We start from the raw sequence: 18,800 nt of genomic DNA on the forward strand, positions 1-18,800 counted from the left end.
CCAGGTGTTTACCAATTTCTCTAACAGTCTCTTCTTTGACCCACTGATTGTTTAACAGTGTCTTGTGTAGTCTTCGTATATTTGTAAATGTTCTGATTCTTCAGTGATTGTTAATTTTCAGCTTAATTCCCTTGTTGTCGCAAAAAGTATCCTGAATAATTTCAATCTTATCAGATTTATACACACCCAATTTGTATCCCAGCATCTGATCTGTCCTGAAGAATGTTCCATGAGCATTAGAAAAGAATGTGTATCCTGATAGTTTAGGGTGCGATGATCTGTACATATCATTTAGATTTAATTCATTTATCACATTGTTTAAATTCTCTGTTTCCTTATTGCTGCTCTGTCTGGTTGTTTGATATAGGAGCGTGGTGTAGTGAAATCTCCCTTTGTTATTGTTATATCATTTGCTTCCTTGAATTTTGCCAGTATTATTTGCCTCATATACTTTGGAGCTCCTTGATTGGGAGCGTAAACATTTATGATTGTTATTTCTTCTTGGTGAATTGTCCCTTTTATTAATACATAGTGTCCTTCCTTGTCCCTTATGGCATTTTTACATTTAAAATAAATTTTATCTGATACTAGCATAGCTATCCCTGTTTTCTTTTGTCTAGTGCATTCATAAAATGTATTTTTCCATCCTGTCTCTTTCAGTCTTTTTATATCCTGAGGTTTAAGATGAGTCTCTTATAAGGAGCATATACATGGATCATATTTTTAAATCTATTCTGACAATCTGTATCTTTTAATTGTCAAGTTTAGACCATTAACATTCAGTTATTAGTGTAAATCTCTTGACTTCCATCTCTTGGCTTCCCTTGGCTCTTTCCAGGTTCTGACTTGCTTAACATCTCATGGTGATGTCTGCTAGGCTCCATGCATCTTTATCTGCTTTCTCTTTTGATTCTGAAACTGTCTTTGCTAACTCTCTCCCAAAAGTTTCCTCTTTTTAAGGATTCCAGTAATCTACTCAAGACCCACCTTGAATGGGTGGAGTCTTATCTCCATCTGATCAAAAGATCACACCTGCAATTGGATGCACCACATTTTTGTAATAAAAATATTTGTAATGTAATCAAAATTTTCCAACCTGCATGTTGAATCGGGATTAAATGAAATGGCTGCTCCCACAAGATTGAATCAGAATTGAAACATGGCTTTTCAAGAGTACCGTAATATTATGAAACCAACAGTGTTCAAGCTCAATTATCCTATATTCTAATTCACTTATTCTTTCCTCTGCCTCTTCAAAACTGCTGTTGTATGCCTCTACTATACTTTTAAATTGGTCTACAGTACTTTCATCTCTATGAGATCTGCTATTTTTCTACTTATTCTTTCAAGTTCTTCTTTATGCTCTTCCAGTGTCTTTAATTTCATTTTATTTTTTTAATTTCCACCAGTGTCTTTTTAATATTCATTATGTTGCTGTGAATATCCTTGATTTGTAGTTCCAGATATGGTGGCCCCTGCAGTGATATAATTAGCTCAGTTGACTGGTCCATGTCTGCTCATGTCTTAACCTGCTTTATGATTTTCTGTTGTACATGGAGCATCTGAACGTTTCAATAAGATTGCTTTATAAATTAATTTCCTTCATGCATCTATTTTTTTGTATTTAGATTTTCATTGAAAGTTCTCTTTTGAACTTTGTTTGCCAGTCTTTCCCCCCCAGACCAAGTCTTGCATCTCATGTGGGGATTGTAATTCTTCTTAAAACTCTATTGAGAGCACATAGGCAATTTGTTCAATTGCACTTTCCACTTTTTCCCAGTAGATGGTGCCTGCAGCAATGTGTCTCAGGAGTGCAGAGCAGACACTGTACGCTGGCTAATTGGTTTTTATATGCAAGGAAAGCAGGTCTCTTAGTTTCAAAATTCCCCTTGGGAACTACCAGTTTTGGGGAGCCCTAAGGGAAAATCTTCCCAGCCAGCCACAGGGTAGGCTGGAATCCTGGTAGAGCTCACTCATCCTGTTCTTTCCATCTCAGTGCCTCCACTTTTTCAATCAGAATCTCCCTAAGTAGAGAAGAATACACTCCCACATCATTCACACACTGAAACTACTGTCCCAGTAGTTTTTTCAGTGGTTTCTCTTGTTGCAGAGAGTCAAGGTACACTCAACCTCTCCTGTTCCACCATCTAGCCAAAGGTAGGAATGGATTAAATTTAAGAACATGTTTTTCTGGGGTAGATAGAACTTCAAACCACCACAGTGACATTTGTTACAATTGATGAAGCAATATTATTATAACTGTACCATTAATTGTGGTCCATGGTTTATATTAGGGTTCACTGTTATAAAGTACAGTTCTATGATTTTTATTCATAGGGTTCACTGTTGTGAAGTACAGTCTGTGATTTTTATTCTAACATGTTCACAACCTAAAATTCCCCCCTTTAACCACATTCAAATATATAATGCCATATTGTAATTATGTTCACAATTTTGTGCTACTATCACCACCATCCATTACCAGAATTTTTCTACCATTCAAATAGAAATTCTGTACAGTGTAAGCATTAACTGTTCATTTTCTATCCCCACTCAACACCTGGTATATTATATTCTAGTTTTTAATTATGAATTTGCTTGTTCATATTATATTGTATCAGTGAGAGTGTGCAATATTTGTTCTTCTGTGTCTGGTTTATATCATATACTGTGGCCTCTGTGGCTCTTTCCAAAATGTTTCCTCTTTTTAAAGGATTCCAGTAAACTAGTCAAGACCCACCTGGAATGGGTGGAGTCACATCTCCGTCTAATCAAAGGGTAATACTCACAATTGGCTGTGCCACATCTCTGTGGAGATAATCTAATCATGTTTCCAACCCACAGTGCTGAATAGGGATTAAAAGAAATGGCTGCCTGCATAAGATGGATCAGGATTAAAACATGGCTTTTCTAGGTTACATAATCCTTTAAAACCAGCACAAGTCCCTTCTCATTTCTTTCTGAATGTCTTTTTCATATATTTTCTTTTTAGTTACCTTGAGGTTAAAATTTAACGTTCTATATCTTATGACAATTATATTTGATTTGATACCGATTTATCTTCACTAACATACACATATGCTATTCCTAGACTTCTTGGTTAACCCATCTTTTTTTTTTTATATTTTTTTTATTTTTTTATTAACGGAAAGAAAGAAAAAAAAAAAAGAAAGAAATTAACACAACATTTAGAAATCATACCGTTCTACATATGCACTCAGTAATTCTTAACATCATCACATAGATGCATGATCATCGTTTCTTAGTACATTTGCATCAGTTTAGAGGAACTAGCAATACAACAGAAAAAGATATAAAATGTTAATATAGAGAAAAGAAATAAAAGTAGTAATAATAGTAAAAAAAAACCCTATAGCTCAGATGCAGCTTCGTTCAGTGTTTTAACATGATTGCTTTACAATTAGGTATTATTGTGCTGTCCATTTTTGAGTTTTTGTATCTAGTCCTGTTGCACAGTCTGTATCCCTTCAGCTTCAATTACCCATTGTCTTACCCTGTTTCTAACTCCTGCTGGACTCTGTTACCAATGACATATTTCAAGTTTATTCTCGAATGTCCGTTCACATCAGTGGGACCATACAGTATTTGTCCTTTAGTTTTTGGCTACTCTCACTCAGCATAATGTTCTCTAGGTCCATCCACGTTATTACATGCTTCATAAGTTTATCTTGTGTTAAAGCTGCATAATATTCCATCGTATGTATATACCACAGTTTGTTTAGCCATTCTTCTGTTGATGGACATTTGGGCTGTTTCCATCTCTTTGCAATTGTAAATAACGCTGCTATAAACATTGGTGTGCAAATGTCCGTTTGTGTCTTTGCCCTTAATTCCTTTGAGTAGATTCCCAGCAATGGTATTGCTGGGTCGTATGGCAATTCTATATTCAGCTTTTTGAGGAACCGCCAAACTGCCTTCCACAGTGGTTGCACCCTTTGACATTCCCACCAACAGTGGATAAGTGTGCCTCTTTCTCCGCATCCTCTCCAGCACTTGTCATTTTCTGTTTTGTTGATAATGGCCATTCTGGTGGGTGTGAGATGATATCTCATTGTGGTGTTGATTTGCATTTCTCTAATGGCCAGGGACATTGAGCATCTCTTCATGTGCCTCTTGGCCATCCGTATTTCCTCTTCTGGTAGGTGTCTGTTCAGGTCTTTTTCCCATTTTTTAATTGGGTTGGCTGTCTTTTTGTTGTTGAGTTGAACAATATCTTTATATATTCTGGATACTAGACCTTTATCTGATATGTCATTTCCAAATATTATCTCCCATTGTGTAGGCTGTCTTTCTACTTTCTTGATGAAGTTCTTTGATGCACAAAAGTGTTTAATTTTGAGGAGTTCCCATTTATTTATTTCCTTCTTCAGTGCTCTTGCTTTAGGTTTAAGGTCCATAAAACCACCTCCAGTTGTAAGATTCATAAGATATCTCCCTACATTTTCCTCTAACTGTTTTATGGTCTTAGACCTAATGTTTAGATCTTTGATCCATTTTGAGTTAACTTTTGTATAAGGTGTGAGATGCGGGTCTTCTTTCATTCTTTTACATATGGTTATCCAGTTCTCTAGGCACCATTTATTGAAGAGACTGTTCTGTCCCAGGTGAGTTGGCTTGACTGCCTTATCAAAGATCAAATGTCCATAGATGAGAGGGTCTATATCTGAACACTCTATTCGATTCCATTGGTCGATATATCTATCTTTATGCCAATACCATGCTGTTTTGACCACTGTGGCTTCATAATATGCCTTAAAATCCGGCATCGCGAGACCTCCAGCTTTGTTTTTTTTCCTCAAGATGTTTTTAGCAATTCAGGGCAACCTGCCCTTCCAGATAAATTTGCTTATTGGTTTTTCTAATTCTGAAAAATAAGTTGTTGGGATTTTGATTGGTATTGCATTGAATCTGTAGATCAGTTTAGGTAGGATGACATCTTAATTATATTTAGTCTTCCAATCCATGAACACAGTATGCCCTTCCATCTATTTAGGTCTTCTGTGATTTCTTTTAGCAGTTTTTTGTAGTTTTCTTTATATAGGTTTTTTGTCTCTTTGGTTAAATTTATTCCTAGGTATTTTATTCTTTTAGTTGTGATTGTAAATGGGATTCGTTTCTTGATTTCCCCCTCAGCTTGTTCATTACTAGTGTATAGAAAAGCTACAGATTTTTGAATGTTGATCTTGTAGCCTGCTACTTTGCTGTACTCATTTATTAGCTCTAGTAGTTTTGTTGTGGATTTTTCCAGGTTTTCGACGTATAGTATCATATCGTCTGCAAACAGTGATAGTTTTACTTCTTCCTTTCCAATTTTGATGCCTTGTATTTCTTTTTCTTGTCTAATTGCTCTGACTAGAACCTCCAACACAATGTTGAATAATAGTGGTGATAATGGACATCCTTGTCTTGTTCCTGATCTTAGGGGGAAAGTTTTCGATTTTTCCCCATTGAGAATGATATTAGCTGTGGGTTTTTCATATATTCCCTCTATCATTTTAAGGAAGTTCCCTTGTATTCCTATCTTTTGAAATGTTTTCAACAGGAAAGGATGTTGAATCTTGTCAAATGCCTTCTCTGCAGCAATTGAGATGATCATGTGATTTTTCTGCTTTGATTTGTTGATGTGGTATATTGCATTAATTGATTTTCTTATGTTGAACCATCCTTGCATACCTGGGATGAATCCTACTTGGTCATGATGTATAATTCTTTTAATGTGTTGTTGGACACGATTTGCTAGAATTTTATTGAGGATTTTTGCATCTATATTCATTAGAGAGATTGGTCTGTAGTTTTCTTTTTTTGTAATATCTTTGCCTGGTTTTGGTATGAGGGTGATGTTGGCTTCATAGAATGAATTAGGTAGCTTTCCCTCCACTTCGATTATTTTGAAGAGTTTGAGGAGAGTTGGTACTAATTCTTTCTGGAATGTTTGATAGAATTCACATGTGAAGCCGTCTGGTCCTGGACTTTTCTTTTTAGGGAGCTTTTGAATGACTAATTCAATCTCTTTACTTGTGATTGGTTTGTTGAGGTCATCTATTTCTTCTTGAGTCAAAGTTGGTTGTTCATGTCTTTCCAGGAACCCGTCCATTTCATCTAAATTGTTGTATTTATTAGCGTAAAGTTGTTCATAGTATCCTGTTATTACCTCCTTTATTTCTGTGAGGTCAGTAGTTATGTCTCCTCTTCCATTTCTGATCTTATTTATTTGCATCCTCTCTCTTCTTCTTTTTGTCAATCTTGCTAAGGGCCCGTCAATCTTATTGATTTTCTCATAGAACCAACTTCCGGTCTTATTGATTTTCTTTATTGTTTTCATGTATTCAGTTTCATTTATTTCTGCTCTAATCTTTGTTATTTCTTTCCTTTTGCTTGCTTTGGGGTTAGCTTGCTGTTCTTTCTCCAGTTCTTCCAAGTGGACAGTTAATTCCTGCATTTTTGCCTTTTCTTCTTTTCTGATATAGGCATTTAGGGCAATAAATTTCCCTCTTAGCACTGCCTTTGCTGCGTCCCATAAGTTTTGATATGTTGTGTTTTCATTTTCATTCGCCTCTAGGTATTTATTAATTTCTCTTGCAATTTCTTCTTTGACCCACTTGTTGTTTAAGAGAGTGTTGTTGAGCCTCCATGTATTTGTGAATTTTCTGGCACTCTGCCTATTATTGATTTCCAACTTCATTCCTTTATAATCTGAGAAAGTGTTGTGTATGATTTCAATCTTTTTAAATTTGTGAAGACTTGCTTTGTGACCCAGCATATGGTCTATCTTCGAGAATGATCCATGAGCACTTGAAAAAAAGGTGTATCCTGCTGTTGTGGGATGTAATGTCCTATAAATGTCTGTTAAGTCTAGCTCATTTATAGTAATATTCAGATTTTCTATTTCTTTATTGATCCTCTGTCTAGATGTTCTGTCCATTGATGAGAGTGGTGAATTGTAGTCTCCAACTATTATGGTATATGTGTCTATTTCCCTTTTCAGTGTTTGCAGTGTATTCCTCACGTATTTTGGGGCATTCTGGTTCGGTGCATAAATATTTATGATTGTTATGTCTTCTTGTTTAATTGTTCCTTTTATTAGTATATAGTGTCCTTCTTTGTCTCTTTTAACTGTTTTACATTTGAAGTCTAATTTGTTGGTATTAGTATAGCCACTCCTGCTCTTTTCTGGTTGTTATTTGCATGAAATATCTTTTCCCAACCTTTCACTTTCAACCTATATTTATCTTTGGGTCTAAGATGTGTTTCCTGTAGACAGCATATAGAAGGATCCTGTTTTTTAATCCATTCTGCCAGTCTGTGTCTTTTGATTGGGGAATTCAATCCATTAACATTTAGAGTTATTACTGTTTGGATAATATTTTCCTCTACCATTTTGCCTTTTATATTATATATATCATATCTGACTTTCCTTCTTTCTACACTCTTCTCCATACCTCTCTCTTCTGTCTTTTTGTATCTGACTCTAGTGCTCCCTTTAGTATTTCTTGCAGAGCTGGTCTCTTGGTCACAAATTCTCTCAGTGACTTTTTGTCTGAGAATGTTGTAATTTCTCCCTCATTTTTGAAGGACAATTCTGCTGGATATAGGAGTCTTGGTTGGCAGTTTTTCTCTTTTAGTAACTTAAATATATCATCCCACTGTCTTCTAGCTTCCATGGTTTCTGCTGAGAAATCTACACATAGTCTAATTGGGTTTCCCTTGTATGTGATGGATTGTTTTTCCCTTGCTGCTTTCAAGATCCTCTCTTTCTCTTTGACCTCTGACATTCTAACTAATAAGTGTCTTGGGGAACGCCTATTTGGGTCTAATCTCTTTGGGGTGCGCTGCACTTCTTGGATCTGTAATTTTAGGTCTTTCATAAGAGTTGGGAAATTTTCAGTGATAATTTCTTCCATTAGTTTTTCTCCTCCTTTTCCCTTCTCTTCTCTTTCTGGGACACCCACAACATGTATATTTGTGCGGTTCATATTGTCCTTGAGTTCCCTGATACCCTGTTCGAATTTTTCCATTCTTTTCCGGATAGTTTCTGTTTGTTTTTGGAATTCAGATGTTCCATCCTCCAAATCACTAATTCTATCTTCTGTCTCTTTAAATCTATCATTGTAGGTATCCATTGTTTTTTCCATCTTTTCTACTTTATCCTTCACTTCCATAAGCTCTGTGATTTGTTTTTTCAGTTTTTCTATTTCTTCTTTATGTTCAGCCCATGTCTTCTTCATGTCCTCCCTCAATTTATCGATTTCGTTTTTGAAGAGGTTTTCCATTTCTGTTCGTATATTCAGCATTAGTTGTTTCAGCTCCTGTATCTCATTTGAACTATTGGTTTGTTCCTTTGACTGGGCCATATTTTCAGTTTTCTGAGCATGATCCGTTATCTTCTGCTGGTGTCTGGGCATTTAGTCAGATTTCCCTGGGTGTTGGACCCCACAGGTTGAAAATTTTTTCTGTGAAATCTCTGGGTTCTGTTTTTCTTATCCTGCCCAGTAGGTGGCGCTCGTGGCACACGTTTGTCTACAGGCTCCACCAGTAAAAGTTGCTGTGGTTCCTTTAACTCTGGAAAACTCTCGCCGTAGGGGAGGTTTGGCAGCCAAAGCGTCTTGGAAGAGTGCCAGCTGGCCCGGGGGTCCGAACACGGGGAGGGTTGACGGCCGCCGCAGCACAGGAGAGCACCCGACCGAATTTCCTAATCGGCCCGGGGCGCCAAGCGTGACGGAAGGGCGCCAGCTGTGCAGCCCGGGAGAGTGCACTGTTCCCAGCCGGACCGGGGAGTCACGTGTTTGGAAGGGACCCCCTGGTCACCGTTCTCCGCAATCTGGGGATTTTCGACCGAACTCTCTCAGTTGGTGCAGGGGGCCTCGCGTGGTGGGGGTGCCAATCGCCGCGGCCCAAGGGGACCGCCTGCCCAATTCTGCCAGCTGGCCTGGGAAGGAGGAAGGGAGGGACTCCGGCCGCTTGCCGTCCCGCCCAGGAATACCCGCCCCCCTCGGTGATCTCACCCGAGCTGGTTCTCCCAGACAGTCAACCGTTCCAGGATGGGGTACGCCGTCCCTTTGATCTCCGTGTGGCTCCGGGAGCTGCTCTGTATTGTCTCCACTCCCCCAGTAGCTGTTCTGGAGGAGGAAAGGTTAGGGTGGCAAGGCTGTCGAGGCTGGTGGCGGAGGAGCCAGGGCACCGTGGTGGTTGGAGAGCCGCCGGAGCAGGAGGGGGAGGAGAGGAGGGCGGGCGGGTCGGCTGCTGCGGGGCGTGGGCGCCGCGCGGCGGGCCGGCGGACAAAGAAAGAGGGGAGAGGAGGGCGGGCGGGTCGGCTGCTGCGCGGCGGCACCTTTTTTTTTTTTTATACTTGTTACAGAGTACATTGTTGTACATTGTATGTCCGAAATCATAAATTTATCATTACTTTTTTATCCTTGGCCTTTTAACACCTGTAAGAAGTGGAATTACATTCTAAAAAATACAATAGAATAGTACTGGCATTTGTAATTGTCATTATGATTACCTTTACTTGAAATCTGTATTTCTTTATGCCAATTTGATCTAGTTCTAGTGTCTTTTACTTTTGTTCTGAAAAACTCACTTTAGCATTGCCTGTTGGGCAGGTCTAATGATGAGGAATTCCTTCAGCTTTTCTTTTGTCTTGGAATTCCTTAATCTCTCCTTTAGTTTTGAAAGAATCTTGCCAGATATAAGATTCTTTGCTTGGCAGTTGTGTTATTTCAGCTCTTTAATATTTTTTTAGCACTGCCTTTTTGTCTCTGTGGTTTCTGATGAGAAATGGGCACTTAATTTTACTTAGATTCCTTTATGTATAACTCATTGCTTTTCTTTTGCAGCTTGCAGAACTCTCTCCTTGTCCCCGAATTGGACATTTTGATTACTCTGTGTCTGGGTTGGTTCTCTTAGTTTACCCTGTTTGGTTCAGTTGGGATTCTTGAATGTCCATATTCATGCCATTTGCTAAATTTGGGAAGTTTTCTATTATTTCTTTGAATATTCCTCTCCTTTCTGTCTTTCTTCTCCTTCTGGGACTCCCATAATGTGTATATTGGTATACTTGATGGTGTCCAATGGGTCTCATAGTCTCTATTCGTTCTCTTTTCTTCTATATTCTTTCTTTTTTTCTTTTTTTAAGGCTAAAAGTGGTTTCTTGTAAGGGAGGGGAGGGGGAGAGGGGGGAGGGGAGGAAAGGATAAAGGAACATATTCTTCAAGAGCCTGAAGAAAATGTCCACCTGCATTGTGATGTGTTTCTCCTTTTATTCTCTGAAGTTCGTCATCCCTTATTGGTCCTGAATTCTGTGTTTGACGACTCATCTGATTGCCTTCAGCTAGTATTTTTGCTTCTTTCTTTTTGTGCCTGTCTGACCTGTTTGCTCTTTATTGGTGGAGCTTATGCTGTAAGTCCTTCTTTGATGTGGTTTTTGCCCCAGGCAGCATTTGGCAAGAGGCATCACATGTGTGGCAAGGAGGAGGGGGAAGGAAAAGGGTCAGGAGTCAGTGGACCATAAGTTTCATCTGTTGCTGCAGGATGAGAAGGGGGTGGGGGCCTGAGTTTCATCACCTATAATCTGTCATTATTGCCTTTTGTTTATTATAAGGTTAAGGGAAGGAGTGGGGGCACTGTTTGTCATTCTTAGCTGCTTCCTGCTGGATGGGGGCAGCGTTAGGGGCCTTTGGGGATTTTCAATGTGACAGTAGTTAGGGGCTGCTTCATTTGGTCCTTGCTTTGCAAGTCTGTGGTAACCTAGCATGTTGTTCCTGAAAGAACTTAAGAGTAATATGTTATGAACTGTCTTTTGTGTTAATGAAGTGAATGTGCAGCATAAGACTTGATCAACAAGTTTACAGAACAAGGGTGCTGGGATAAGTAAATTATTAACATAGAAGCAGCATTCCTCACTGAGAAGTAGGCAAAGGCCACCTTCTTTGACTATTAGCAGATCTAGCCCACACCTGTTTTGCAGTATTACTGCCTGGCAGATGAGTTCATTTTGGTTTTGTACGTTAATTAAAGTGGAAGATTTTTTAAAATACTATTTTGGGGTTCTTTTGAGAACACCTCTGATGTTACTATACCATTGACTCCAGTGCCTACTCCTGTTAGGACACCTGGAGTAGCTAAGAGAGGCAGAAGGATAGCATCACATTTTGGTCTTAGGTTAATGTTAAAGGGAATGGGAAAGAACTGGTTTGTAGGAGCTATTGAGATTTGGAGTGATAGATAGACCAAAGTGCAGATTTCTGTCCAGTTGGTAGGTGGACAAGACTTTTATAACCTTTATTAAAATAGATTAATAATCCCAGAAAACTTTATTTTAACAGAGAGAAAACTAAATTTTAATTTTGTATTAATATATTTTTTGACATTAAAACTTTACCTATCAGATTTTCCCAACTTTGACCATGATTTTCTTTTCCACTAACATTTTATGACCTATTATATCCATTCAGGTTTTGTCTACTTTTTCCTCATTCTGTAACAGCCGTTTATTTTGTCTTAAGACAAAACTATCCTTTTTCCCCCTTTTAATAGAATCACATCCTTTATATCCTTTATAGTTAAATTTCTAAGCAAACATCTCATCACATGCAATGACCATTAAACTCAAACTTGGTCAGAATAATGTCAAATATTTATAACACATTAGTGAATTATTTTTGAAACAGTAATCTGCAATTTTTTATGAAGAATTTAATGGGCCAAAGGAGTCGATGGGAGGGAGAGAAGAAGGGTTGGTTGAAGATTGTGGCTGAGGTTAAGTAGCAGGACTGCAGGTGGCATGAAGCTTAGCTTTAAGTAAGGGAAGTGTGAGCACCATGTTTAGTTTGGCTCCTTTCAGGAGGGGGACTGTTTATGTAGGTGCTACTAAGAATGTGGAAAAAGGAAATGTTTTCAAGAGTGCACGCTTTGGGTGAGGTTTGTAGTGGGCATGTGCTTTTTCCGTTAATCTCAACTATAGACATGAGGAAAGGGGTTAGATGTCCTGAAAATTCAGGTAAGGTAAATGTGACTCCTGTGTTAACTACAAAAGAGATTGGCTTACCTGCCATGAGGATGTTTACCCTGGGCTCAGTTGTGGAAGTGGGAAGAGTTGAGGCTGAAGAGCCTGGACCCCATCAGTCTTCCATGGCTGGGCCAGGGAGGTCTGGGACTTTAAATCTCATAGGAGGGCCCCTTGCCAAGGATGGCTGTCTGTTTTCATGGCAAGAGGCTGAAGGACAGTCAGCTTTCCAGTGTCCTATCTTGTGGCAAAGAGGGCAAGTCCTCAGGGTTGGCTTGGGATTAGGGCAGGGTTTTGTCCAGTGTCCCTCCTGGCCACAGCAAAAACAGGGATCTTGGGGTAGCCGGATTATTGGTTTTATTTCACCTTGCTGGGCCTGAGTGGATTTTACCCCATCCTGCTGGGCCTGGGTGGATCCTCTCAGGGCACTGGCCAGTAGTAAGTAGCAAGCATTTTCTCACTCTTGTTTTCATTTTCCTGAACTAATTTTTTAGTTTTCCTTTCCTCCTGTCTATTGTTGAAAACACGGAAAGCAACCCGGATGAGTTTATCCTGCAGTTGGGGTCCTTCTGCTAGCTTCTGAAGTTTTTTACGAATGTCTCGAGCAGATTGTGTTATGAAGTGTGTGTGTAGGAAAAGGTGCCCTTCAGATGAAACTGGATCTAGAACAGTGTATTTGAGAAGTGAATTGTCAGGTGGCTCATAAAAGCCACAGGATTTTCATCCAATCCTTGAGAGAGTTCTAAAAGTTAGTCATAATTGACTGCCTTATATCCTGCTTTTTTCATTCCTTCCAATAGACAAGTGAGGAAGTGGTACAACTTGAGTAAGTCAGGGGAGTTGGGTTGGTAATTTTTAATTAGGGGGAACTGCAGCAGACCCCTGTGAGTAAGTTTGGGGTCAATGACAAAATATTGGTTTGCATGAGCAATAGCTGCCACCTAAGAAGTTTTTTTGTTTTTATGGATTGACAGAGGAAATAAGGATTAAAACTACATCTTGGTAGGTGAGATTATACGTTTGAGTTAGATATTGAAATTCACTTTCTGCTACTTCCCTAAGAGGAAAAATACTGGCAGAGGAGGTAGCAGTTGAGCATGAAGAAGTGGGGAATTCAGTACTGGGGGGGAAAAGAGGGATAGAGGGGTAAGGCAAAGGAATAGATGGGGGATGGGAATGGTTCACGTGACTGACTGTGGGGTGGGGAGAAGGATGAGGAGGAGGAAGGGTAAGGAGGAGCAAAGGGTTGGGGGGTGGGAGAAGGCAGTGGAAGAGAAGCAGAAGATTGGGGGGTGATAAGGAGGGGGGTGATCGGCTGGATCTAAGGAGTTGGTGGGAGGGGAGGAAGAAGGGGAAAGAGTAGGGAGGTTTGGCTTTTCCGAAGAGGGAGAAAGAGTGAGAGGTTTTGGTTTTTTGTTGAGTAGGAGGATTTGGTATGTAGTTAAAGAACAGAGTGAGGGCTTAGCACACAGTGTCCAGAAAGCTTGGGCATAGGGTACCTTGTCCCATTTTGCAAATTGCTGCAGGAAGTTATTAGGGTCAGTAAAAAATTTAAAATCAAAAGTACTGTTTTTAGGCAAATGAATTTAGTTGTCCAGATGGTACTGGGGCCAAGCCAGTGTAAAGAAAAGTAAAAGTTTTTTTGGTTTGATGTTACCTTGCAGATCTAGGTTGTTTAGGTGGCATAACAGACAGCACAAGGGAGTGTCTTTAGGGGGAATAGATTGTGTTGCCCCCATGGCCAGGGAAGAGAGAGAATGAGGAAATGGAAAAGAACAAGAACACTCAGTGGGGATACTCTTTGGGGTCGTAATTTAGGGGCATACTATTGCTGTCGGTCACAGAGGACTCCCATCCAAAGTCTGAGCCCTGAATAGTCTTTGTTTTCAGATTATATAGGCTAATAAACAAAGTGGGACTTACTATGGGAACAGGCGGTAAACACTGAAAAGGTACGGAGTTTCTTTTGTCTGAGATGGGATATACACAGAGGACCCCTATTCTGTGGATGTGACCAGAAAGGAGCAGGGTCTGTGGACATGACTAAGGGCAAGCAGATGCCACAGACATTTTGTTTTACTTTCTGATTTCTACATACTTTAGGAGTACATAATTTCATACATAAATTCATAAGGTGATATGGACAAATGCACAAAGTAATACACATAAATTCATAGAGTTATACAATGATAATACTGAGGTTAAACTTACGAACTAACTCACCACACCATACTGGGAGTTTGTGGTTTAAGATCCAATAAGGGTGTCAGGAGCTTCTCCCCTTGGGTTTGGAAACAGTGTTTTGTTTATTTGGCACTTGCCCAGTTTTGCAGCCTTTTAACTGTTCTCCATAGTTTTGAGGAAGGGTACTGTGTTTTTAATTCTTCTGCTGCTTTTGTCTGAGTGATGTTTTAAGAGTACTACTCTCAGAGCTGGCCTCCAGTGATCTGAAATAGTTGATCAAAAGCAGTGATCAAAATAAACAGACGTGGGCACAAAGCAGCTCTAAGGAAGCCTGAGCATACTTGTCTTCCCCCCAAATGCTATTGTTTTCTCATTTCTCAACATTGCAATTTATAAACCAACCTGTAACTTCCTGTTCCCACACTGAGGGATTTATGCTGAAAAGGTGGTGGAGAGATTGTAAGAGTAGTGGGATAGGTTAGGTTGTAACATAATAATATTTTTGCATTTTCCAATATCTGCCACCCTTCTAACATTGTCAGTAGTTATGCACGTGCCTACATGTGCTCTCAATTCTGTGAAAATATAAAAAATTTATCCTCAGCCTCCCTTTAAGATTAAAAGGATTAAATTCTTTCGGGGGGATTGAAGCAGGATAAAGTAGGGCAACTCTAAGTCCCTGGTTTCCTATTCAGATCTGAAAGAGTTAACAGGCAACTCCAAGTCCTTTGTTTCTTACCTAGCTTCCAAGGAACTAATACAGAACTGCAAACATCCTGTGACAAAAATTTCCCTAAAGGCCCAAAACCTCCTCAGTTCACTTCTCCAGACCATAAAAGCTTGTAAAATTCTGGGCCCAAAGCAAACTCTTTTTAGTATAGGGAGCATAAGATCATAAAGATTGTTAACCATTTGCTAAAAGACAAATTTTAGGTATGTGGCAATATACCATGAACTCTGCTAGCTATCTCCTCCTAAAATAAAGAAAACACCTAGTATTCAAAGGCTATCATGGAAACCTGCCACTGGTAAAACTTTCCTATAAAACAAACTGGCCCACTCCACTCAGTGCTTGTTCGTCCCTTGGGCATGCCCTCATTAACCTCTCTAATGTGTACTCTCTCTTTTTAATAAACTTCTTCTCTAATAAACTTTCTACCCATGCTTAAAAAAAAAAATCAGTGATTGGCAATCAAACCATACACCCCTGGAGTTTGAAGGACTAGATCTTTATGTTCCTACCCCGGTACCAGCAAACTGCACCAGGACTTGGGACTGCAGTCCTGCTGCTGCTTGCCATGTGGCTTGGGAATGGGGGAGTTAGCTGCTGGAGGGAGGGTGAAATTCACTGATATTTACAACAATTTACCAGCTTTTCCCTCTCACTCTTCCCTATATGGTATAAGATATTCTACGCTCTGGAGTTTCAAAATAGTTGATTCAGATAGTTTCTGCCAGTTCAGGAGTTGTTTTGTTATTAGGGACAAGGTTATTAGGTTATTTTTATTTGGCTTTTGTGTTTTCTCAAGTTTTTCTTGCATATTTTTATCTTTGAGTATTTTGAAATAGCATTTCTTTGCCAGTATACAAGAACTAGAAATTTGACTGTTGAATTTTAGGTTCATAATTGTTTTCCCTCAGAATTGTTTTCTTAACGTTTTTAAAGCTCTATAGGAGACATAAGAGAATATGAACAGTACATGCCCAATTCTTCTCATTTTTCCCTTCCTCCAAATTACACTGTCATAGTAGTTCTTAACAGATATACAGTTAATGTGCCTTTCTTATATAATAATTTTACTCATCTTTTTATAACTAAATCAACATTACTATTATTTTAATTTGAAAAGACTTTTCAATACTGGTTTCAATTTCATTCAAAATATGGTTTTATGATCTTTTTGTACTATTCTAACTTAAGTACTTAAATATGAGGCAAATGAAAGGGATTGTGTGAAGAACACAGTGTTTTTCAACCTTCTTTAAAATATCTTTTTCAGCATACTCATGTACCCAGACTTATACCTTTAATAACAAGCAATTGCACATCAAAATCAGTTCCTGTGAGGAGGTAAGTTTTACATACATGTATTTTATGTATTTTTTAATATATTTTTACTTTTAATTTAAAAAATTTAATGTTATGTTATGTTTAGTTCTTAGTCTGGTATAAAAATTGAATATTATTAATTCTTGCCTTCCCTGAACCAAGCATGCAATTATTTATCTTATCTCATATAAGAACAAATATATGAAGGAATTATTATGAACACTCGTATTTCTCAGTTTTATCACATTACATTTTTTTCTTTGTATTCCTTTATTGCCTTGGGTTTCAGAAAGTATGACATCTGGAGTGAGGCTTGGACTAGAAGCCCTGGGATTGCCACTTACTAATCATCCGACCGTGGAGAATTATTTAACTGTTCTGAATCTCAGTTTCTACATATGTTAATAAGCCTAATGATATTGATCCCATAGAAATGTGAGAATTAATTGATGTGTGTGTGTGTATGTTTTAGAACTTTATCATATTACTTGCTACCGAGTAAACAGTTATGTCAGGTCACTATCAATAAAGGCAAAAACAAGATTTGTATATTTGCTATCTAAGAAAATTATGAATAATTCTTCCCCCTTTTTAATTTGATATTTAAATACTTGGAATGTTATGGAGAAATTGAATAATTTTGTTCCAAATTTTGACAGCAGGTATTAAGTCTCCTACATCAAAGTTTGGCAAACTATGGTTCCTAGGTCAAATAAATCTGCCTCGCAGCTTGTTTTGCCCAGTCCACTGGCTAAGAATGGCTTTTTACATTTTTAAAGGGGGAAGGGTGGAGGAGAAGAATATGAGATAGAGATTGTTTATGGTTCAAAAAAACTAGAAAATTTACTTTCTGGGCCTTCACAGGTCTGGTTTACCAGCCCCTGTCCTACATCTAGGAAAATAATAATCTGAGATGTGTAAATGTGACAGAAGGAGTCAGGAAACACATCATAGGGTTGCCTTGAAAATGGGGAACTGTTCAGTTATTGTAGGGGACGTAAACAGGGCACAACCTAAGCAGAGGTGTACTGTACTATACTGCATGCAGTAGAGCTATCAGCTAAGCCACTGAGGCCAGAGCACATTCTTAGTGGAAGATTTTGGTGTGAAAGGAGGCTGTTGGAGAGTAGGCTGAGGTCAGAGTGAGGAGGGCTTTCAGTGTCATGAAGAGACATTTTGACAGTGTTCTGTAGGAAGTGGAAATATTTTGACAGTTAATAGGTTTTTGATGAGTTGTTAACATTGTCCTTAGTTTTTGTTCTAGCTACAAAGTATAAAACACCAGTGGGAAGTATTGGTTCTAATAAGTAGGAATCATTAGGATTTATGTGAGAGAGACGTAGAGTCCAAACTACAGATATACTCATGATAAATGACTGAAGCAGATTATCAAGACAATTGGATATGGCTGAGGGAGGTAGATGAACTCTGGAGTCAGAACTGAGAGTTCAAGTCCCAGCTCCATCACTTTACTAATAATATGACCTTGGACAAATAACTTAATCTCCCTGTTTCTCATTTCCTGATCTGAATAATATGGGTTAAAGGATTGATTTAAGCAGATAAGACAATTAATTTGTTCTTCTACATGTAGTGCTTGGGTTGACAGTGTCTACATGGAGATGTCCGTGAGTTGGCTAGAACTTTAACTTAGCAGCGTAAGTGAAGAACCAATGCTGGAGATGTAGAATTTGATCTGAGAAGCATAGCATTTAGTCAGAGAGGTAGAGGTATGGATGATACTGTCCAAGGAAAGACTATAAAAGAGATGTGGGCTGACATCAGCACTAACCAGGACTACCCATTCCAGGGTAAGTGGAGAAAATGTTAATAAAGGAAGGAAAATGGGACAGAACTTTGTAATCAGATGCCAAGGAAGAAGATGAGGTCAAGAATAGGACAGTTGAAAAAGTTGAGAACTAGAGAGCTTAGGACAAAATGTACCAATACTTGTTTAAAAGTAATATACATTAGTTATAATTTGACTTTTCTTTTTCAGGCGTTCATTTGAATTTTTAGATTTGTTATTGCAAGAGTGGCAGACTCATTCATTGGAAAGGTATGCAGTCATTCTTCCTTCCACTCTCACCCCCTTTCCCTCCAGTATTACAGTTCTTTAGAATTTGATGGTGTTGGTTTTGCATTATTTCTCATTTTGCTTTATAGATTGTTTTTATTGATTTTCCTTCAGAGCTGTGGTGTTATGCTTCTTTTGCTTGTCACAGCTATGGATAGTGTGCTTTTCTTCTTTGTGCAATGGATGAAAGTCTCTTAAATAGAATAGGATATGCGAGACACCTCAGGTTAAATTGGGCAGAAATTTAATAATGTGTCTAGTCACATGCATTTATCAGCTAATGAAAGATTTAAAATAGAGAGAAGGAAGGAGCGTCCTTTCAGAGAGAAAGATTTGTTGGAAAATATCGCCACACCATTTGTCTGGTATTATTGGTCAATTATATACCAAGCAGTGGCTCATGTTAGCTCTGAGATGAATGAGAAGAAGGACGGACAGCAGCTACTGACTATTTATATTTTTTA

General features: G+C 38.6%; 1 protein-coding gene across 10 annotated transcripts in view; it reads left to right on the forward strand.

The window, feature by feature from the left end:
- CLASP2 (cytoplasmic linker associated protein 2) overlaps positions 1-18,800 on the forward strand; it is a 290,913-nt gene that overhangs the window by 154,716 nt on the left and 117,397 nt on the right. For all 10 annotated transcript variants that reach the window (XM_077129874.1, XM_077129866.1, XM_077129868.1 and 7 more), the window contains 2 exons: positions 16,210-16,280; positions 18,259-18,318. In XM_077129874.1, coding sequence (XP_076985989.1) covers positions 16,210-16,280; positions 18,259-18,318 — 131 coding nt within the window. The remainder of the gene's footprint in view (positions 1-16,209; positions 16,281-18,258; positions 18,319-18,800) is intronic.

Source organism: Tamandua tetradactyla, chromosome 15, assembly GCF_023851605.1.
Source record: "Tamandua tetradactyla isolate mTamTet1 chromosome 15, mTamTet1.pri, whole genome shotgun sequence".
NCBI lineage: Eukaryota > Metazoa > Chordata > Mammalia > Pilosa > Myrmecophagidae > Tamandua > Tamandua tetradactyla.